Source organism: Macrobrachium nipponense, chromosome 13 (assembly GCF_015104395.2).
Source record: "Macrobrachium nipponense isolate FS-2020 chromosome 13, ASM1510439v2, whole genome shotgun sequence".
NCBI classification, from domain to species: domain Eukaryota; kingdom Metazoa; phylum Arthropoda; class Malacostraca; order Decapoda; family Palaemonidae; genus Macrobrachium; species Macrobrachium nipponense.
In genome coordinates this window covers 27,569,920-27,592,568 of record NC_087206.1, presented here as the reverse complement: position 1 = coordinate 27,592,568, position 22,649 = coordinate 27,569,920, and the positions used below count along the sequence as shown (strand labels likewise).

Below are 22,649 nucleotides of genomic sequence, written 5' to 3'. Positions count from 1 at the left end.
CTAACCTTTGGGTTTCTCAAAAGTGACATATTATACAATAGCAAATCTTGATGATTCTTATTCATTCTTACAAGTTGTATATCTTTATTCAAAGCAAAACTTTCCATTCTCATTAACTTCTCGAATATGGAATGTGATCAGTGATCTAAGCTTTCAAGTTGCACAAATCGTCACAGATTTGAAAGTGCTAAGTAGGAAAATGAGGCATAGGGTAACATATTGGTACTGATATTGTCTTACTATGACATAATCTACCAACAACTTGAAGTAAATACGTGACAAACATGCCTCAAAACATGAGTCGATAAAACCAAAGCTACCTACCTATGGATAAAGCCATAGTTTCCCCGACACTATAGTTGATTCACTTAAGGTAGATTCTTGGGTGAGCCCTGTGCCTACGAGACGTTTGTTTTGCGGTCTCATATTTTCGTCTGCAGCTTAGAAAACTTGCAGTGTGTTTTTATTTCTTCATTTATCTTACGTTTTGCACAAGATGGGAAAGTTTCAGTCATACCAAACGATTTGGTATTAATTGTACAACTAAATCATGATTACCTGAAATTATCAGATAAACACAATGGAATTACAACAAGTAAAAGTAGATAGAGGAGCATTTAATTCTTTATACGTGTTTTTTTACTTATCATCGGATTTTGCATCATTCATACGATCAAGATGATATAAAACTTGTTTTCATAAAGTAAATTTACCCTGAATTTGCTGGTACTTTCAGATTTTAGATGTCAGTGATATAGAAGAGAAAATTAAGAATTTGTCTTATTATGTCGCGAATCATCCGGATTCTGAGAAGACTTTTAGTACAACTTCTTGCATCCGCTTACCAGGCACAGGGGACACGACCTGGTATTCAGATCTGATGACGCTTTTGCTTTGCTCTCTCTCTCTCTCTCTCTCTCTCTCTCTTGCTTTTTCAGTCTCACGTGTCAAACGATTTATGTTTCATTATCAAAATTAAATATACATTTGAAACTTCTTGAGAAAAATGTCAAGAAATTACGATTATTTTTCAATTAAGGCAAAAATTAACATAAAAATTCTTTATATGGGAAAAAATATGAAATAAGCATGCCTAAAGGGCGTTTACTTTTTTAAGGTCGCTTGGGTGCCAGGGTATGTAAGTCCCATTAAATGCTTCTCGCAGATATGATCCTTCTTAGGAGGATTCCCTTTAGACCTTGGAAGTCGAGGGAAAGGGTTTGCTTCTTCCCTGTTAACTTTTTTTTTTTTTTTCATTCCCGATTCTACATAGCTATTCCTTCTTTCTCTTTCTATAATCATATATACGTTGAATGACTTGTTGGCTCTGGTGTTTGGACTTGAGACATAAATTCATAAGTCAATCGATCTATTATGCCCTTAGAAACATTTTCATCAAAATCATCCAGTCAGTCACAGGACTCAATTTCCCATTTCTTTTTCGAAACACTGGAGATTCCGCTATATTTCCCGTCTCTCTTGCTTCCTTGTTAAGTCTACGGATAGTCATTTCTGACACTTTTGTTGCTTCCAGGATCCATCCTGGTTGCTTCAGATGTTCTCTGGATAGCCTTCGAAACATCAGTTACAGGACCTTCATGATGTTTTTATAAAATGAAGTATTTCAGGAAATTATAGACTATTTCCTTGGCCTCAGGTGGTGGGTGAAGACGTTTACGAGTCCCTTGGGCTGGGCTGTCCAAACTTTTCACAGTGGGTGATCGAGAGCGAGTATCCTTTAATGATATTGACCATGACCTTTTAAATCCTCTTAAAAATCATAGGTCCACTAAACTCAGATCTGGCATTGCCGCGGAAATAATATGCCATATCTTCATTTTCATTCATGAAACCGAGGTTTTAACGAAGAATATACGAAATAAGATATATTCAAAAATATCTGATCCAAACAAAAAACCACATTTCAAGAAATGAAAACTATTTCAATAGACTCCATGAAGCTAATATGATTACCATAACATGAAAATTGGCACGTATGATATCTGTACAAGCCACACCACAGCAATCTTAGAAAGTAAACGCACTATAGTCATCGTAGTGTCTGCACTCTTGAACCCAGAGTGGCTGGTATATTCTCATATCATTTCTGCAGTGCTGAACTCTAAAAGAGTGCAAGCACTAAAATGGTTAATATATATAATACAATCTAGTGGTTAGTATTCACTTATATATTGCTAGATTTTTAAACTGCAGACGAAAATGTGAGACTCTAAGCGAGCCGCCTACCAGCCAATCAGAGGCCGCCAAACAAACGTCTCGTAGGAATAGGGTTCCTCCAAGAATCTACCTGAAGTGAATCAACTACCTACAGTAAGAGCGTTGTGTACCAATGCACGATGTAATTACCATAGTCCATAGAATCCACAAGACTCTCAGTGTTGAATGATATGTTGTATTTCCAAACACTGTTGTTGCCATAATAAAAAGAAATCCAGAATAACGAATGTTTACATTGCCACAGCTGTATGGTGCTGTTCACTACAATACCAACGGAATCTGGGTTGAAAGTTAAAGCAGAATCATAACTGTGATACCATTTGTTTATAAAATATTTATACCAGTGAAGGGGAGGTTAGCCTTCACAGACAGGTTTTCTTTTTCTTTGGTACATAAGTCATGATTGACATAAATGAAGTGGCACTGGTAGTTGTCTATTTGACGGTAAGCGGAACTTATGCCAGAACGGGCTCTTGCTCAGAGAACAACCACGTATCTCTCGACCAATAGCATGTGACTCAGATTGAAACTATAGTAAAGGAGATACATATTTGATATACATTCACAGAGTCTACAAATTTGCACATTAAGTTAGACACCTTGAGGTTTCCAAAACCATTCGCTGGTAACGACCAGCACAATATTTTCTGCGTTTTCCACATTCAAAGTATTTCATCTCATGGATCAAGATTCAGATTGAAGTTATTTGAAGTCTAAACACTGAAAGCAGTTTTCATCCTTCTAAGCAGACAGTTAATTCATGTATTTTTGACAATTACAGTATAAATAGCTACAATGGACACTACCTCTAAGGCATTTCCCAGTTTACTGCTTGTCGTTATCTTTTCAAGATATATAGAGAAAAAATGTGGTAACCTATAAGAGTACTGTTGAACGTTCATGTCTGTAAAGATACAGATTCTACCTACAACATTTATTTAACACGTTGGGATTTGAAACCCGTTATTTTTAAATTGCTCAAGAGTAGGCTATATACACTGAAGTTTGAAAATACACCACTTCCATATAATGGTTGTCTGGGAAATGTTAAAGGAGATACGATAAATGTGCAAAACACTGATGTTCGATGCACATTTCCGCAATAAAAATGTTATTTAAGTGGACACGGGCTTGAAAATGCACCAGTGGCTACAATGTAAATTTCTATAAGGCATTCTCTTTTGCAGATGTTTTGGATTTTGAACAAACGCCTATAATTGCCTCTACTATCAACGCTATTGTTGCTAAGAAATAGCCAATCAACAGTATGAAGAAAGCTGCCTGCAGTTGGACGAGGGTGATGGCACCCGGACCACTGGAAGAAGAAGAATCAGCGCTCTTGACTTTGCTCACCTCATCTTTTGTCCATTTCTGAACTAGCCCCGCTGATGTAATCTGGATGAGCCTGCAAAGGAAAATATTCGTAAGTTCTCTCCCTTTTACAAGTTTTTTTCATCTATTAATTTTGATATGACAGTAGTATTTTGTGATACACGCAACTGTTGTAGGCCTACATACAGGCTATCGAAGAGAGTCTTGTAAGGCGCGCCATTGGCGCATGCCATTCCATAGCTTTGCGGATAGAAAGTGTTCTTGGCAAAGTGATACTTGTGGAGGCCTCTGCTCTTTGCTCGGATCACTGCTCCAAGATAGGCGTTGGCGAAGACATATTTACCGGATATTACCTGAAAAAAGGGATATTCTACAGGGTACGAACTTTATATATATATATATATCTATATATATATATATATATATATATATATATATATATATATATATATATATATATATAGGCTACACACACACACACACACACACACACACACACCATTAAACCATTTCGGGACACATACTTGAAAACTTTATAAAAGAAGGCAGCTCCATTTTTAGTCTATTTATATTTCACCACGGGTTTTTTTTATTCTTAATTTCGCACATTCTTTGTTGGCATTCGTATAAAGACAAAATAACAAAATATCGCTTCTTCCACACATTTCTTTTAATTCCCATGTTATCACTAGATAAGGTTTCACTGATGTATTCTTACCTTGTCGATTCCTTCATCCCAGCTGTACACATAGCGATCTTTAGGGTCGAACACATCCCATAGTTGTTTGTAAATGCCACTTGTAGCATCCTGTTCAGAAGAAATTGCGGAGATAAATATCCATTTCGGTTTAATAAAAAAAGAGATAACCGAACTGATTCTGAGATTAACAAGTTTAGATGCCGAAGTTTAATTTTTTATTTTTCTGGTTTTGTCGATATGTGACCATAGTAAAAGTTATTTTTGAATTGTGTATTTCTTAGTGGGTAAATTTAAATAAACGGCTGACTCAAGGACCAGAAAATCTAGGAGAAAATACTGGCATTTTTAGCTGTGTCTGTCTCAACTGTGCCTTTTGCTGGTATGCTTTAATATGGAAATGGTAACTGGTCTATCTTTCCTCTCGTGCTTTGCATTTTTAGTATACATTCTTTATCTTTGTTATAGGTAATTAGGTGTTTAGCAAGTGAACGGCACTCAAATTAGAATGACTGCCAGTCATTTGATTCAGTTCCGTTAAAATTTTATTTTTTTTAATGGACAAATTTTGTTTTCTAAATTAGTACTTTTGGCATAAACGAAATTCCGGATTAAGGCGAAAGGTTACGAGGGACCATAATTAGTTAATGCTCCGTTTGGTAGATGGACATCTTCAGCCAATGCTTTCCAGTATGGATGCTTCAGTCCCATATCTTATTATGTCAGCAATAGACTAAGCACCGAACTGTCATTTTTTTCTTTATCTTTGCAATGAGAAGCATTACGACTTTTTTTTCATAGAAAACGACTTTGGTTTTATTACTTATTGCGGCATATCTATAAACTTAGCACCCTGCGAAGCATTCATATAAACAGAAGCAAGAAGCTAATATTCAAACTATCCCGAGCATTACTGGCTATGAAGTCTGGCCCAAGTAGGTATTGCATTTTTTTCTATTCCTTAAAGACTGAGAAAGGATTGGACTGTGAACATTTTATTGAGAATCATTTAAGTGTTTGATATGAACAAGAAATGGCAGTGATATAAAGGTAAGAAAATTGTCAAGTTAAAGGCTGAGACTCGTGGTGGCTACAGGAAACCTGGTGGATTTGATAATGTTACAAGGGCAGGATTTTTTTAAAAAACAAATTGAATAAGTCATGCCTGACTTGAATGATGTGCAGTGGAATACACAAAACACACTGACTGGCCAAACTTACGCTGAATATGAACTCATTACTAGTTCCACGGACGACAACTGGCTTAAACCCATCCTTGATAACGGCGTCCAGAAGGTCCGTCAATGAGTCGATGGGCTTCTCGAAGGCGGGAACAGCCAGTACTGCCGTGAGAGTTCCCGAATAGAGCGCTGTTGAAATAAGGAAAGGTTTTCACCCCAAGACTAACTGTGAATCGAAGGTATTGTCTATTTTTTTATTTTTTTATTTTAATGTAAAGACTTTTAAGACAGACATGACATTGCTTGGATCTAGCTCATGTGTGATCAAATGAATACGACCATTGGAAAGAATGGAAAATTGCTCTGTAGTTTTTGTAGCCTTTGAGGGAACTGTTTAATACAACATTAACGGTGTTTTCTTCGCTCGGCTGATAATCGCTTTGGAAATCAAGAAAGTTACCGTCATAATCTTACATTTAAGTATGGTAACTTTCTTATTTTTTCAATATTATTATTTTACTTTGGTGTTATGAATCCAGAAATAGTCTAATAATATATCTGTTTCTATATGTAGTCAATTGTGAACAGACTTGCTTTACCATAGATAATGAAACAGAAGAGGAACCATCCCAAGTATAAACATTTTTGGCACCAGCCCCTCAGACGCATTTCGTTGCCCTGGACAACCAGCGAACGGTAAACCGAAAAGCAGTGGTCTGATAAGGAGTACATTCGACTCGAATCCATTTTGTTGTACATTTTGCGTAGCCACGTCGCTAGTGTTATCAGCGGCCCAGCTAGGAGCGTTGCCGCCACGATCAACAACCATACCTGGGATTATAATGTCAATAAAGAAAATTAGTTTTAGTTTTTAACTTATTAGGATTGGGGCTGGCATCGATTTTCAGAATTACGGTTTGTGGTGATGATGGGAATTCCTTAAGAAAAGGACGTAGGTTTAGCTTGTCATAAATGCTTTATGGCACTGTTCACGAAAGACATAAATTTCATCTTCCTCGCTGACTGCAAAGAGCTTACTGCCGGCTGAATAATTTTATGTATATATATATATATATATATATAAATATATATATATAATATAATATTATATATATATGTGTGTGTGTGTGTGTGTGTATGTGTTTCGCTGAATATTAAAGGTTTTGTATTTCCTTCTCCTGTATATTATAAGGCAATTTGCAACCCTATTCCAAGAAAAAAAAGGAAAAAAAATCTACAAGGATGGTTGCCCCAAAAAGGAAAGCAGCCCAGTACAGGTAAAGAGACTGAGAAGTTCAGGATAAACTATAAAAGAAAGCAAAGTGAATAAGACAATTGCCAAATAACTATGAGGTAAAACTTACATCAGCCGGCTCAACAAAATAAAAACACTCAAACTAGTTTTGAAGTTCTAACGATTTAAACTGCAGGACTTGGAAGATAAGTCTACAATTTGGTTACAATGAGAGTAAAGCTTCTAGAGAAGAGTGTTGCATTTAGCCTCACAGAAGAAAAGCAAAGATTATCAGAATTAACTGCATATCCAGCGCTAGGTGATGGATGGTTACATCTGGGAATATCTGAAGACAAAGCATGACCAGAATAAATTTAAAATTCATTATCTGACCGCATCCACAATAAGTTAATTAAAAGTATCAGATATTAATATCGAGCTCGGGAATAAGAAATGTAATAGATTACAAGATTTTGTCCAATAATTCAAGAATGCTAATTAGTCAGTTATGCTGCCTGTGTATCTGCATAGTACCTGTAATAGTAACTGTAATTCACGTATTTTCTGTAATTTGATTTGATTTTATGAGCTTTATGGCCTGTCCACATTAGCGGGCAAACCCGTTGGTCACTTCCAGCTATTTATATTTTCTCTTGCTTCTGAATCAGTGTTACCAGACAATAGCATCATTCTATCTTCATACTCGGTCAGTTACTATAGTGGAACGGATTATGGGAACAGCGTTTGCCCGTCGGGCAGTGCCATCTAGTGTGGATAGGGCATTAGGCTGTCAAGGTAGGGCTTGGGGCACTAACTTATCTTTACGTCCGCGAACGCCAACGTAAATGCGGTTTAAAAAGGTTACGGGTTGCCCAACAGCCAGAGCCCGTACTGCCACAAACTCAGCCAAGTCTAAAACATCAACAAAGATGCAAACTAGTCATATTCCACCCTAAAAGGATTCAGGTTAAATATTCTTTGCATCGTTTTCTGGACAGGTTAAGGTGGGATAATTTTAAGAGGTACATTATGCCGCATTTCGAGTTACCTGATAGGTGAATGGTGAGAATACAGCAAAAGCTTGATTTTTCTCTGCTGGAGCTCGCGATATCAAGGCTGTGGATTCGAGGAAATAGGGCAGAGTGAAGTCTACGACCTTTTCACGTACACCTGCAAAAAAAGGTGGATGTAGCTTCGTATATTTTATTCCAAATATAATATACTCATTTAGTTCCTTTTTATCTTCATTAAACGTTCTCAATTATCATTAAGGTTAGGGTAGGCTAGGTCAGGTTAGGTTAGGTTAGATTTAGGTTAGGTTTAATGCTAGTTTTTAGAGAAAACTTATAAAGATTCCTATTGAGGTTCGAGATATTTTCTTGAAAATTATACTCTAACAGAACAGTTACGCCATAACGTACTAGCAAGCATAGGTATTTCACGTCCAAACACTGAAATTCTGTTTCTATTGATTATCTTTTTCCAAATAGACTCATTATTCGTTGTAACTGCTCGGGCCGTTTTACCTGTAATGGTGATCTCATTAATAGCAAAGTGGGCTTCTCCTCTCTGCACCTTTCCTATCATGCCCGTAAAAGAACCGTTGGGTTGTTCCCCTCCCCACCGCCCGTCCTCCGTGATCACCAACTGGTACCTGAAGGACAGGTGAATTGGTGTAAATTTTGGATCTCTCCTAGATAGTGACTCCCCTAGGGTTAAAACCCGGTATGTATCTACCATTGTGGCGTGTTTTGGTACAGGCCCGTTGGAGATTACCGTAAAAACTTGAACAAAAGACTGTAAATATCATCACAAAAATAATGACAGCCCAAAAAATAATAGTCCTGGATAACGACCCCCGAAAACCCTTGGGGGTCACTATCTAGGGAAGAATTTAACGTTTTATCTACTACATAAAGTACCGGAGAGCTACCTGAAGTTAAGTATATCTTAGTTTTACCAGACCACTGAGCTGATTAACAGCTCTTCTAGGGCTGGCCCTAAGGATTAGATATATTTTTACGTGACTAGGAACCAATTGGTTACCTAGTAACGGGACCTACAACTTATTGTGGAATCCGAGCCACATTGTATCGAGAAATGAATTTTTATCACCAAAAATAAATTCCCCTGGTTCTGCGTTGGCCAAGCCGAGAATCGAACTTCGAACCACCAGAATGGTAGCCGAGCGCGAAATGCACTCGGCCAACGTGGAACTAGATCTACCTGAAAAGAAAGATAGCACATATATATAGGTGATAGCATTTTCTATGAATATTTTGGCAATATTCCAGCTCCATGCGAGGTTACAATCGTCCCTTTTTTGGCAAAATGTCGAATTTGCATTTTTTCTATTTTTTTTTTATTTATTTTAGTTATCTGTACCGACGGTGATTTTATCAGTGGCTTCCTGTTTCAGCAAAGTATCAAACCTATCTCTCTCACCATCCGGGATATATGGTGAGAGGGACATACTTGATACTTAACTGAAACAGGTCAATGTCAAAATCACTGTTGATGCAGATATCTCAAGAAATTCAAATAATGCATATGCGACACTTTGCCAAAAAATGGAGGGGGCGGGGCAACAGGTACCTAGGGATCTAAAACCATTAAAAATTAGCTTATTTCTTGTAATCATGCGAGGAAGGATTCCATGCCCGTCAAAAATAGTAAAATGATTTGCATAAAAACTAGAAGTTCCTTTTCTGGAAATTCCAGGCAGATGTTCGCATTAGGGAATGGGACTATATTTCAATCCTGCTTTGCCATCCCACTTTCAAAATATGGTGTTTGCGATTTAGTGGAGTGATGCATACTGCCTTTACCTACATTTTGACAAAAGTAATTATGGTAATAGTTGATATCGAAGCCTATTTCCGCAAGGCGTTTTCCTCAATTTTGATATCTTTTCCTTTATTCTGAAAATTGTGATTAACTCATCCATATTTTTATGTGAATATTTATATGATAAAAATAACATTTTCATAGTTATCCTCAACATTATTATTATTATTATTATTATTATTATTATTATTATTATTATTATTATTATTATTAGTGTCCCACCTGCTTACGAAGAATAAACATTATTATTCAAGACGTTCGTCTTCTCGCAAAGGCAAATCACTCACGTGAAATTCAATTTGGATCCCAGGGCGTTGAGAACATTGAAATCGATGCCGGAATCGGGTTTCACGGAGCCATCGGGGTTTACAATGACCGCGAAAAAGGGCGTATTGTCGATGACGGCCGAGCGCATGACCCGGCCTCCGAAGTCACGGTAGACCTCCTTGACGGGTCTGTACAGAGGCTTCCTCAGGAGATAGGTGTACTTGGCCGAGGAAGAGGTCTTCGTGGACTTCCATTTCCACCAACCGATCTCTTCGAATCTGCGGAAGGAGAAAGTTTGTTTAACTGAGGATTCTCGTCATTTTCAAGTTCTGAGAACTGAGCAAACGCTCTCTCATTGTTGGCTTGGTGATTTGAATGAGAGTGAATGAATGAATAATGATTCATAAATTAGAAATAAAAAGATGATAAATAAACAAATGACGAAAAGTACTTTAACCAGTTCCAATAAGGAAATGATGTGATGTTGTCAGGAAATGCTTAGGAATATGATAGAAATTTAATGAACCTTTGCATACTTACAGTATCACCACATTTTTATATCAAAGTCTAATTCCCTCTCAAAACGAACGCTTCGCACATTCCTTGTTTCCCGATAAGAGCATTTCAAACATGAATTACTTTGAACAGAAATTATTAGAGCCAATTTGAAAATGATCGCGAAGTAACCCATGTGTGGCTTTATGAATAAGCCAGTCACATTTTCTTTATTTATTTATTTATTTATTTTTTCTTTACGTTGTCTGATATTTTAATGTTTTGGTGTGAGGTATTCACAAGGCAAACTAAGTTTGAAAGTAAATGGTCTTAGAGTATTTGTTTAAGAGTATAAAGAAGTCCCATGCAACTTGGTGACGCATGGATATATACATATATATATATATATATATATATATATATATATATATATATATATATATATATATATATATATATATATATATATATATATATGTATATATATATATATGTATATATATATATATATATATATATATATATATATATATATATATATATGTATATATGTATGTATATATATATATATATATATATATATATATATATATATAATATATATATATATATATATATATATATATATATATATATATATATATATATGGTGCTAGGACAATTCGGTCCCGGACAATTTGGTCCCGGACAATTCGGTACCAGGACAATTCGGTACCAGGACAATTCAGTACCCGGCTTGTCATTTTTAAACGATTAGTTTGGTTATTTTCTTACTTATTTACAAAGAATATAAAAAGTGGGTGGCAGACATAAATGAAATTATTTATTTAAAAAAAACTTTTTGAGTATCTTTATTCCGGACTTTTTACATTTCTTGTCGTTAAAAGTATGTATATAAAAATAAAATAGTAAAAACCATACATTGTTTGTCGTTAAAAGTATCTATATAAAAATAAAATAGTAAAAGCCATACATTGTTTGTCGTTAAAAGTATATAATAAAGATAAAATAGTAAAAACCATACATTTGTCGCTAAACGTATCTATATAAAAGTAAAACAGTAAAAACCATACATTTCTTGTACTTAAAAGTAAAAAAAAATTTTAAAACTTAATATTAAGAGCGATTGCTTTAAGGAACTGCATTCTTTCTGCTTGATTATAGCTCTGTACTAGATGAGTGATACGCTTGTCACAATCCCTGTACTTTTTCTTTTTGACTGGTTCATCCCCATTTCGAAGCTTTTGTAATTTTGTTTTTGCCAAACTCTCTTCACTTTTAAGGGCTTCAATCAATTTCCATATGTTCGGATGGATACTGGAAAGACTTGCTATAAATGTGCTGTGAAAACCTTCCAAATTATTAATTGTACGCGATTCTCCGTTCAAACATTGGTTCAGAACATTCCAAGATTCTATTGAAAATTTTGGATCAAGTCTCTTCATTCTGGCACCTCTCCCTCTCACTGGTCCTATATATGAATTTTCCAAATAAGAGACAATAGGTTGCGGGATATCATCATCGTCAACCAATTCATCAAAAGCATCAGCAACCTGATTTACAGGTAAAAAGACTAGGGCTATAAAACATCTCATTTTATGACTAAATAAATCATCTTCGTGGTAACGTACTTTGAAACCTTCAGCTACAATATGTCTGTAAACATTCCGTCCTAAATGAAACAAGCAAAAAGAAATAGTTGTTTCTGGAAACGTATTTGGAAATGCGTTTTGTGCAGTTTTTTCGAAGTCCATTATCATAGCATTTGGCCCCTCGTTATTCACTCAATCTTTCACTTTTTGGAAAAGCCGGTTATACGTATTTTGAGACTTATCAGGTAAGAGGGCAAACAATCTTGGAGCACTGAAGTTTTTAATTTGTATATGCAAGACATAAAGTTGGAAAAATATAACAGGACAACTCTTAAAAGTTCCATCTCCTGCCCAATTCGCACATTGTCTCAAATCGTGAAGAGTGTCATTAGCAGCGAAAATTAAAATGCGTTTAACGTCGTCTATGCCACTGTCATACTGCAAAAAGATAGAGCCATTCTCGATAACACCAAACTCTCGTGTATTTGAAATCCATTAATTGTTTGTGGGATCGGTGGATGATTAGCCTGATCACCTCTCCATCGTCTCTTATTTCGACTAATATGAACTAGTTTCGTCACATCAGCAACTGCGCACTCATTTAAATTTCCTAGTTCTTCTGTTAAAATTGAACGAGAAGGTGTTTGACTTGCGATTGTCCTTTCCGTAATATTTGCAGTATTATTCCAACTGAATGACCAGATGGAAGACATCTGCAAGAATAGATCTAGGTATCCGACTATTTGCCCACATGACAGAGATCTTCTATTAAAAGAGTCTTCATCAAGGGACATAGCATACTTGACTTTCTGCAGAGATTGTCTTCTAGATTATTTCAACATAATGACAAAAAGGAAGGCATCTGCAAGAATAGATCTAGATATCCGACTATTTGCCCACATGACAGAGATCTTCTATAAGAAGAGCCTTCATCAAGGGACATAGCATACTTGACTTTCTGTAGAGCCGGTCTTCTAGGTTATTCCAACAGAATGACCAGAAGGAAGACTTCTGCAAGAATATATCTAGATATCCGACTATTTGCCCGCATGAGAGAGATCTTCTTTTAGAAGAATCTTCATCAAGGAACATCGCATACTTGACCTTCTGCAGAGCCGGTCTTCTAGATTATTCCAACAGAAGGACCAGAAGCAAGACATCTGCCAGAAATAGATCTTAGATATCCGACTATTTTGTGTCCCATGATGGACAAATAAGATCTTTATACAAAAGGGAGTCTTCATCAAAGGGACATTAAGCATACTTTGAACTTTCTGCAGTATCCGGTGTCTTCTAGTTTATTCTTCAACCAGAATGACTAGAAAGGAAAAACTTCTGCAAGAAAAGTTCTAGATATCCGAATATTTGCCCGCATGACAGAGATCTTCTATTAGAAGAGTCTTCATCAAGGGACATAAGATACTTGACTTTCTGCAGAGCCGTGGTCTTCTTAGTTTATTCCAAACTAATGACCAGAAAGAAGACATCTGCAAGAATAGATCAAGATATCCGACTATTTGCCCACATGACAGAGATTTTCTATTAGAAGAGTCTTCATCAAGGGACATAGCATACTTGACTTTCTGCAGAGCCGGTCTTCTAGCTTATTCCAAAATAATGACCAGAAGGAAGACATTTGCAAGAATAGATCTAGATATCCGGCTATTTGTCCACATGACAAAGATCTTTTATAAAAGGGAGTCTTCATCAAGGGACATAGCATACTTGACTTTCTGCAGAGCCGGTCTTCTAGTTTATTCCAAATGAATGACCAGAAGGAAGATCTCTACAAGAATAGATCTAGATATCCGACTATTTGCCCACATGACAGAGATCTTCTATTAGAAAGTCTTCATCAAGGGACATAGGATACTTGACTTTCTGCAGAGCCGGTCTTCTAGATTATTCCAACAGAATGACCAGAAGGAAGACTTCCGCAAGAAGAGATCTAGATATCCGACTATTTGCCCACATGACAGAGATCTTCTATTAGCAGAGTCTTCATCAAGGGTCATAGCATACTTGACTTTCTGCAGAGCCGGTCTTCTAGTTTATTCCAAAAGAATGACCAGAAGAAAGACATCTGCAAGAATAGATCTAGATATCCGACTATTTGCCCACATGACAGAGATCTTCTATTAGAAGAGTCTTCATCAAGGGACATAGCATACTTGACTTTCTGCAGAGCCGGTCTTCTAGATTATTCCAACAGAATGACCAGAAGGAAGACTTCCGCAAGAAGAGATCTAGATATCTGACTATTTGCCCACATGACAGAGATCTTCTATTAGCAGAGTCTTCATCAAGGGACATAGCATACTTGACTTTCTGCAGAGCCGGTCTTCTAGATTATTCCAACAGAATGACCAGAAGGAAGACTTCCGCAAGAAGAGATCTAGATATCTGACTATTTGCCCACATGACAGAGATCTTCTATTAGAAGAGTCTTCATCAAGGGACATAGGATACTTGACTTTCTGCAGAGCCGGTCTTCTAGCTTATTCCAAAATAATGACCAGAAGGAAGACTTCTGCAAGAATAGATCTAGATATCCGACTATTTGTCCACATGACAAAGATCCTCTATAAAAGGGAGTCTTCATCAAGGGACATAGCATACTTGACTTTCTGCAGAGCCGGTCTTCTAGTTTATTCTAACAGAATGACCAGAAGGAAGACTTCTGCTAGAAAAGATCTAGATATCCGACTATTTGCCCGCATGACAGAGATCTTCTATTAGAAGAGTCTTCATCAAGGGACATAGGATACTTGACTTTCTGCAGAGCCGGTCTTCTAGTTTATTCCAAAATAATGACCAGAAAGAAGACATCTGCAAGAATAGATCTAGATATCCGACTATTTGCCCACATGACAGAGATTTTCTATTAGAAGAGTCTTCATCAAGGGACATAGCATACTTGACTTTCTGCAGAGCCGGTCTTCTAGATTATTCCAACAGAATGACCAGAAGGAAGACTTCCGCAAGAAGAGATCTAGATATCTGACTATTTGCCCACATGACAGAGATCTTCTATTAGAAGAGTCTTCATCAAGGGACATAGCATACTTGACTTTCTGCAGAGCCGGTCTTGTAGATTATTCCAACAGAATGACCAGGAGGAAGACATCTGCAAGAATAGATCTAGATATCCGACTATTTGCCCACATGACAGAGATCTTCTATTAGAAGAGTCTTCATCAAGGGACATAGCATACTTGACTTTCTTCAAAGCCGGTCTTCTAGATTATTCCAACAGAATGACTAGAAGGAAGACATCTGCAAGAATAGATCTAGATATCCGACTATTTGCCCACATTGACAAAGATCTTCTATTAGAAGAGTCTTCATCAAGGGACATAGCATACTTGACTTTCTGCAGAGCCGGTCTTCTAGGTTATTCCAACAGAATGACCAGAAGGAAGACTTCTGCAAGAATAGATCTAGATATCCGACTATTTGCCCACATGACAGAGATCTTCCATTAGAAGAGTCTTCATCAAGGGACCATAGCATACTTGACTTTCTTCAGAGTTGTTATTCTAGATTATTCCAACAGAATGACCAGAAAAAAGGAATACATCTGCAAGAATATTCTAGATATCGACATCCCGCATGGACAGAGTCTTATTAAAGAGTCTTCATCAGGGACATAGCCATCTTGACTTTCTGCAGAGCCGGTCTTCTAGATTTGTGCCCACAGAATGACAGAGATGCGAAGCATTGACAATCTCTATTTGAAGAGTCTTCATCAAGGGTGACATGGGCATACTTGACTTTCTGCAGAGCCGGTACTTTTCTAGATTATTCCAAACAGAATGACCAGAAGGAAAGACATCCTGGCAAGAATAGATCTCAGATATCCAGACCTATTTGCCCGCATGGGACAGAGATTCTTCTATTAGAAGAAGTTTTTTTTTTCCCTTCATCAAGGGTGGCCATAGCATACTGAACCTTTCTGCAGAGCCGCGCTTTAGGAAATTATTCCAACAGAATTTGTCAAGAAGGACAGACTTCTGCAAGAAATAGATCCAGGATTCCGACTTATTGCCCGAATGACAGAGAAGTTCTATTCCAAGAAAGAGTCTTCATCAAGGGCAACATAGCATCCTTGACTTTCGCAAGGAAGCCGGTCTTCTAGATTAGTATCCAACACGAATTGACCAGAGGAAGAAATCTGCAAGAATAGATCTAGATATCCGACTATTGCCCGCATGACCCAGAGATTCTTTCTATCAGAAGAGTCTTCATCAAAGGCACCATAGCATAACTTGACTTTCTGCAGAGCCGGTTCTTCTAGATTATTCCAACAGATGACCCGGGAAAGGAAACTCTGCAGAATAGAATCTAAGGGATCTTCCACCTATTTGCCCGCATGCAGAGATTTCTATTAGAAGAGTCTTCATCAAAGGGACATAAGCATACTTGAATTTCTGCAGAGCCGGTCTTCTAATTATTATTCCAACAAAGAATGACCAGAAGGAAGACATTCTGGCAAGAATAAGATCTAGATATCCGACTATTTGCCCACATGACAGAGATCTTCTATTAGAAGAGTCTTCATCAAGGGACATAGCATACTTGACTTTCTGCAGAGCCGGTCTTCTAGATTATTCCAACAGAATGACCAGAAGGAAGACATCTGCAAGAATAGATCTAGATATCCGACTATTTGCCCGCATGACAGAGATCTTCTATAAGAAGAGTCTTCACCAAGGGACATAGCATACTTGACTTTCTGCAGAGCCGGTGTTCTAGACTATTCCAACAGAACTCCCTTCTGTAAAAGCCTTCTGGTATCCTTCTGTTATCCCTCAGGTATCCATCTGGGTGCCTTCTGGCATCCCTTTATGTGCCTTCTGAAATCCCTCTTTTGGCTCTTATACTGAGAGCTTGTCCTCCTGCCTCCTCACAGCTGTTGGCTCTCACACTGAGAGCTTGTCCTCCTGCCTCCTTACAGCTGTTCGCTCTTACACTGAGAGCTTGTCCTCCTGCCTCCTAACAGCTGTTGGCTCTCACACTGAGAGCTTGTCCTCCTGCTTCCTTACAGCTGTTGGCTCTTACACTGAGAGCTTGTCCTCCTGCCTCCTAACAGCTGTTGGCCCTCACACTGAGAGCTTTTCCTCCTGCCTCCTTACAGCTGTTGGCTCTCACACTGAGAGCTTGTCCTCCTGCCTCCTAACAGCTATTGGCCTTTACACTGAGAGCTTGTCCTCCTGCCTCCTTACAGCTGTTGGCTCCTGCACTGAGAGCTTTTCCTCCTGCCTCCTTACAGCTGTTGGCTCTTACACTGAGAGCTTGTCCTCCTGGCTCCAAGAAGCCTTTGAGTGTTGTTAGTAAGATTTCCTCTTTCAGATGAGATGGGTCACAAGATTTTATCTGCCTACTGAAGTGATAGGGAGGGACCTTGCAATCCGTTGTCTCTCACCCCAAGAGCTTATCCGCTCACTCGCCGAACAGCCATTGACTCCCATCCAGTGAAAGTTCTTCCGCCTGACGTTAACTCTCGCTGGGAGAGTTTGTCTGTCTGCCGAACAGCCATCTACTCCCATATCCAGTGAGAGTTCTTCCACCTGACGAGATGGGGGGATCATACCAGCCGTTGACTCTCGCTGGGAGAGTTTGTCCGTCCGCCGAACAGCCATTGACTCCCATCCAGTGAGAGTTCTTCCGCCTGACGAGATGGGGGGATCTCACCAGCCGTTGACTCTCGCTGGGAGAGTTTGTCCGTCTGCCGAACAGTCATTGACTCCCATCCAGTGAGAGTTCTTCCGCCTGACGAGATGGGGGGATCTCACCAGCCGTTGACTCTTGCTGGGAGAGTTTGTCCGTCCGCCGAACAGCCATTGACTCCCATCCAGTGAGAGTTCTTCCGCCTGACGAGATGGGGGGATCTCACCAGCCGTTGACTCTTGCTGGGAGAGTTTGTCCGTCCGCCGAACAGCCATTGACTCCCATCCAGTGAGAGTTCTTCCGCCTGACGAGATGGGGGGATCTCACCAGCCGTTGACTCTCGCTGGGAGAGTTTGTCCGTCCGCCGAACAGTCATTGACTCCCATCCAGTGAGAGTTCTTCCGCCTGACAAGATGGGGGAATCTCGCCAGCCGGTGACTCTCGCTGGGAGAGTTTGTCCGTCCGCCGAGCAGCCGTTGGATCTTGTCAATGGACGTTACTCCATTTTTTTCATTTCCTTTACTATTTCCATTGGTATCGTCTCCTATTATTCCCTTTCCTATGTTTCTTTTTATTGCTGGTCTTCATTTGGGTATCGCCTCCAATAAATCGTAATAAGCTCTCCATCTCCTCCCTCTTTTTCTGCTGCTCCAACATCTCCTTAGCCATATGTTCTTGCTCCATTCTCATTCCTATTATTTCCTGCTCTAATTCATGCCATGCTGTCGCCTCTTCTTCATCTTGACATCTCGTTCGCTCTTGCTGGCCCTGCTCCCCTACATCCTCCTTCCCTTGTGTTTCAGGGCCATTAACCATCGACTGAAGGAAAATGTCTTCCGAATCATTGTCTTCTGATTCCTGACATTTATCCTCGTCCAGTTTCTTCCGCTGTAATAGCTCTTCCCACATGAGTTTTTCCTCCTCTCTCAGTTTTCTTATTTCCTTTAATAATTCTTCCACCTCTTCCTGGCTCATATCATCTTCCTCTTCCTTTGCTTCAGGGGCTTTGTGTCCTAAGCCCAACTTTTGTTCAGACTCTGAACAGAAGCTATCCAGCTCAGTCTCCTCTGTGCCATCATGATTTATTTCTTCTACTTGTGTTTTGCTGGCTTCTCCTGATTCTTCGACTCTTTCCTCCTCGCCAGACTGATTATCGCCATTTTCTCCTACAGATTCTTCGAAGGTGTCTTCCTCTTCTGGTTCTTCTACGCGTTCCTCCTCTCCTCCTGGCTGATTCTCGTCGGAGCTTTCGTCCTTTGATTCGTCGCTATCGTCTGATTCTTCGGCGTCGTCCTTCTCTCCAGTTTCCTCTTCCTCTTGGGTCTTCGTTCCCTGCTCGTCTTTTCTTTCCAATTCTGATTCTTGTTCTGGTCTCGCTATCCTTATCACGTCTTTCAGATTACTTATTTCTTCCGCAATTTTTCTTATTTGTATCTCTTTCTCTTTCTCAGCTCTCTGTAATTCAAGGAAATCGCAAATCATATTTCCATACTCTCCTTGTTCTATCCCTTCCATTTCGTTTTTCATCTTTTCATATTCTTCTTCGCAGTTCTGGACCTGCCTCATAAGACTCCAAAATGTATTTTCTTGCTCCAATTTTTCGTTTCTTAGTCCATCAATCATAAGGTCCAAATCTTCACAATCAGCCAGCAGGTCTTTCATTTCCCTTTTCAATTTTTCATTTTCTTCTTCATAATTCTGGACCGTCCTCTTGAAATGGTCAATCTTAATTTCTCGGTCCAGGTTTTCTATCCTGAGCTTATTAATCATTTGGTCTTTTTCATAATTGTCAGCTTCAAAATTAGCTCTGTTCTCTTCTATTTCGTTTTTCATCTTTTCTTTTTCTTCTTTGCAATTCTGGACCTGCCCCTCAAGACTTCTAATTATATGTTCTTGTTCCAATTTTTCCTTTCTAAATTCACCAATTAACAAGTCCTTTTCATTATTCAAAGCTTCACTATTAGCCAGCTTCTCTTCCATTTCGTTTTTCATCTTTTCCTTTTCTTCTTCACATTTCTGGACCTGCCTCTTAAGACTGCTAATTATATGTTCTTGTTCCAATTTTTCGATTCTAAATTCACCAATCAGCAAGTCCTTTTCAATCTTCAAAGCTTCACTATTAGCCAGCTTCTCTTCCATTTCGTTTTTCATCTTTTTATTTTCTTCTTCACAGTTCTGTACCTGCCTCTTAAGACTGCTAATTATATGGTCTTGTTCCAATTTTTCGCTTCTTAGTTCATCACACAGCAAGTCCTTTTCATAATTCAAAGTTTCACAATTAGCCAGCTCTTCTTTCAAGTCATCTGCCTGACCTTCCATTTTTTCGTTTTCCTTAAGCAAAGTCTGGATTTCCATGTTCAAACCGTTAATTATCTTTCCAGACTCTACTTTTTCTATTCTAAGCTGGTCAATTTGAGTCTTCATTTCCATATTTTCTCCTTCAAGGTCCTTTATTAATCCGTTTTCTCTCTCTTGTTGAGAGATTTCCGCGTTAAGACTTTCAATTAGTATATCCTTTTCTTCATTATCGCACTGAAGCCTTTGCAGCTCCTCCGTTAGATCTCGAATCTGTAAGTCCTTTTCTGCTTTGAGCTCCTGGTAATTAGCAATGGTTCGATGATTCATGTTGTCGAAATTTTCAATGATTTGGTCGTAGAGGTCTTCCTTCTCCTTCAACAGAGTTCGAAACCGACAGTTTTCACTTTTCAGTCTGTGGATTTCTTCGTCGTACCTCTGGACCATCTGATCGACAACGTCCTTAAATCCCGCCACTCCGTTAATCATGCTGCTGTCGTCCTCCTTCAGAGCCGTCAAAGGGTTGTCACAGCCGCCCCCCAGGTGAACTGTGGGTTCAGCTCTCTCCTTCCATAGTATCCAAATCCTTTTTCCTAAATGTCCAAGGGTAAACAATGTTCCGAGGAACAAAGCCAATTTATAAAGAATACATCTACGGGCAACATCGCCAAACCCGTAGCCAAGGTCGTTATTAACATGACTCAATGTCATTTGACAAAATTTCACAATATCGTAGCTGTATGAATTCATGATTATGAATACCAAAAGTACCCACGAGAGGGACGCATAGTTTTAGAATCGGTCGCTTGGATCGAGTTGGGATCCAGGGATTTCCAGGAATCATTTCATGGCAGATTCTTCTGGCTCCCGAAAGAGAATCAGGTCTTCAGACAGAAGCTTACCGAACGTCCTCTGTGTACGTGCGTGTGTGGGTTGTCTTTACTATATCACAGCACGTTCTGTTCGCGTAGAAATAACTTTCTGTTGCAACGTAGCGTGTCAGCACCGAGTCCATTTCTCATCTCGAACTTTTTGTTTTGTTTAAATACAGATGAGGAGGCAGAGAAATCCCTCATTTTCAGAGGATCTTAATTTGAATTTTTCGGATCCAAAAATATCAGTAAATGGAATAAACAATAGATCTTATGTTTAATATAGAATACCCTATTATTTTTTTGATTTAGAAATAAAAAAAAATAATAATAAAAATTACAAGCCGGGTACCAAATTGTCCTGGTACCGAATTGACCCGGACCGAATTGTACGGGACCGAATTGTCCGGACACCACACACATATATATTATATATATATATATATATATATATATATATATATATATATATATATATATATATATATATATATATATAATATATATATATATATGTGTGTGTGTGTGTGTGTGTGTGTGTGTGTATAAACGCAAATTCCTTGACAATCCATTGCATTCTTGTTTCAGGCTCCATTTAAAACAGTGAAAATTCTCACCGAACTGAGGCAGGAAAAACTTACGACACTCTGTCGTTCTTGTTGATGTAGGAGATGAAGAGCTTGAACTGGTCTTCAGTGTTCAGCGCCAGAGACATCTGGTGAGTGAAAAGGTAATACTTTTTTTTTCTTTTTTTTTCTACAGTTTTGTAAGCTATTTGATTGTGTCGATATGCATGATTATTTATCTTACCAACAAATATTTTAGCTAAATAGTAAATGTTGGTGGTAATACTGGAATGATATTGGTATTGATAGTGTTGTTCTGTCGTAACAAAAATGGGAGAATTCAATATTGTATTTTGCCAAAAAAGAAAAAAAAAAGTACCAAAATACAAGAACGTTTTTCGTGTGATAGTTTCATAGATGGGTTCATGATGTCGACACATTCTGCGTTAAAGAAAATGTTATCAGAAGAGCGAACATTCCTTGTTAATTCTGCGAAAACTCTGAACCAAAAAATAAATTTTCAAAACTGCTAACCTTTTTGTTCAGTTTGCAAGGGAGACCGTTGCCTGCCATTTCTTTATATATTCCAGTGATTAAGAGAAAATTCATGATACCTGGACGCTAAAAATGAAATGTAATTTATGATGGTTTATAACTGTTTTACGTTAATTTTTTTAAATAAAATAAATAAAAATGACGGCAACTATAACAATCGTCGTCTCGACGTTTGTTGACATAATTAATTAGTCATTCAAGTAATATAAGGAAATAATCTCGTTTTTTACATAATTCAATATTAATGTTTGCAATAAAAATCTATAAAATGAAAATAAAAGATAAAGCTAGAAATTCTCTCGCTCACCTGCGTACCCTCCTTGATGATGTTTCCGATGTCCTTCATGACGTCATCTTTAAGGACAACGTACCAGTGGACCGTCGGTGTCTGCAATAACCCGTCCGTGATCTGAAAAGCGGAAGATAAAATTTTCCAGTTGGTTAATTTCTATATTTGGAGTTTTTATTTATTTTTTTGTGACATAGACTGTAAATAATTCTCGAAATTCGGTGTGTAATGAAGTAATGAATTATCATAATCTCATTTTTAAAGACATTGGGTGACTAATTGCACATTCACATACGTACGCGTAATATATATATATATATATATATATATATATATATATATATATTATATATATATATATATATATATATATATATATATATATATATATATATATATATATATATATTATATATTTGCGTGTGTGTTTCTGGTTATTTGTAACATTCTAATTTACTGTACCTTCACAACAATAGTGTAGGTCAATTATTACAAGAATTATCGCTGTGGCGGATTTCT

At 37.9% G+C, this 22,649-nt stretch overlaps 3 protein-coding genes across 3 annotated transcripts; 1 reads left to right on the top strand and 2 right to left on the bottom strand.

Moving 5' to 3' along the window:
* Nucleotides 1-3,075: 3,075 nt before the first annotated feature.
* Nucleotides 3,076-6,228, bottom strand: LOC135225444 (glutamate receptor ionotropic, delta-2-like). Its single transcript, XM_064264768.1, has 5 exons — nt 6,048-6,228; nt 5,489-5,637; nt 4,289-4,378; nt 3,757-3,923; nt 3,076-3,643 (listed from the first exon to the last, which is right to left on the bottom strand). The coding sequence occupies exons 1-5, from the start codon at nt 6,205-6,207 to the stop codon at nt 3,403-3,405; spliced, it is 807 nt and encodes a 268-aa protein (XP_064120838.1). The 5' UTR covers nt 6,208-6,228; the 3' UTR covers nt 3,076-3,402.
* Nucleotides 6,229-6,910: 682 nt separating this feature from the next.
* Nucleotides 6,911-17,217, top strand: LOC135225274 (uncharacterized). The gene is made up of 2 exons (XM_064264605.1): nt 6,911-7,001; nt 16,796-17,217. The coding sequence occupies exons 1-2, from the start codon at nt 6,911-6,913 to the stop codon at nt 17,215-17,217; spliced, it is 513 nt and encodes a 170-aa protein (XP_064120675.1).
* Nucleotides 17,218-18,075: 858 nt separating this feature from the next.
* On the bottom strand, nt 18,076-20,337 carry LOC135225273 (golgin subfamily A member 6-like protein 22). Its single transcript, XM_064264603.1, has one exon. It carries the CDS (start codon nt 20,335-20,337, stop codon nt 18,076-18,078), a length of 2,262 nt encoding a protein of 753 aa, XP_064120673.1.
* Between the last annotated feature and the right edge of the window lie 2,312 nt (nt 20,338-22,649).

Coding starts and splice junctions, on each gene's coding strand:
- LOC135225273 (XM_064264603.1), bottom strand. CDS start 20,337: ATGATTAACGGAGTGGCGGGATTTAAGGACGTTGTCGATCAGATGGTC.
- LOC135225444 (XM_064264768.1), bottom strand. CDS start 6,207: ATGTACAACAAAATGGATTCGAGTCGAATGTACTCCTTATCAGACCAC. Junction 5,638..6,047: donor CTTCTGTTTCATTATCTATG/GTAAAGCAAGTC, acceptor TTATTTCAACAG/CGCTCTATTCGGGAACTCTC. Junction 3,924..4,288: donor GGGATGAAGGAATCGACAAG/GTAAGAATACAT, acceptor CCCTTTTTTCAG/GTAATATCCGGTAAATATGT.
- LOC135225274 (XM_064264605.1), top strand. CDS start 6,911: ATGAGAGTAAAGCTTCTAGAGAAGAGTGTTGCATTTAGCCTCACAGAA. Junction 7,002..16,795: donor AACTGCATATCCAGCGCTAG/GTGATGGATGGT, acceptor GCCTCCTCACAG/CTGTTGGCTCTCACACTGAG.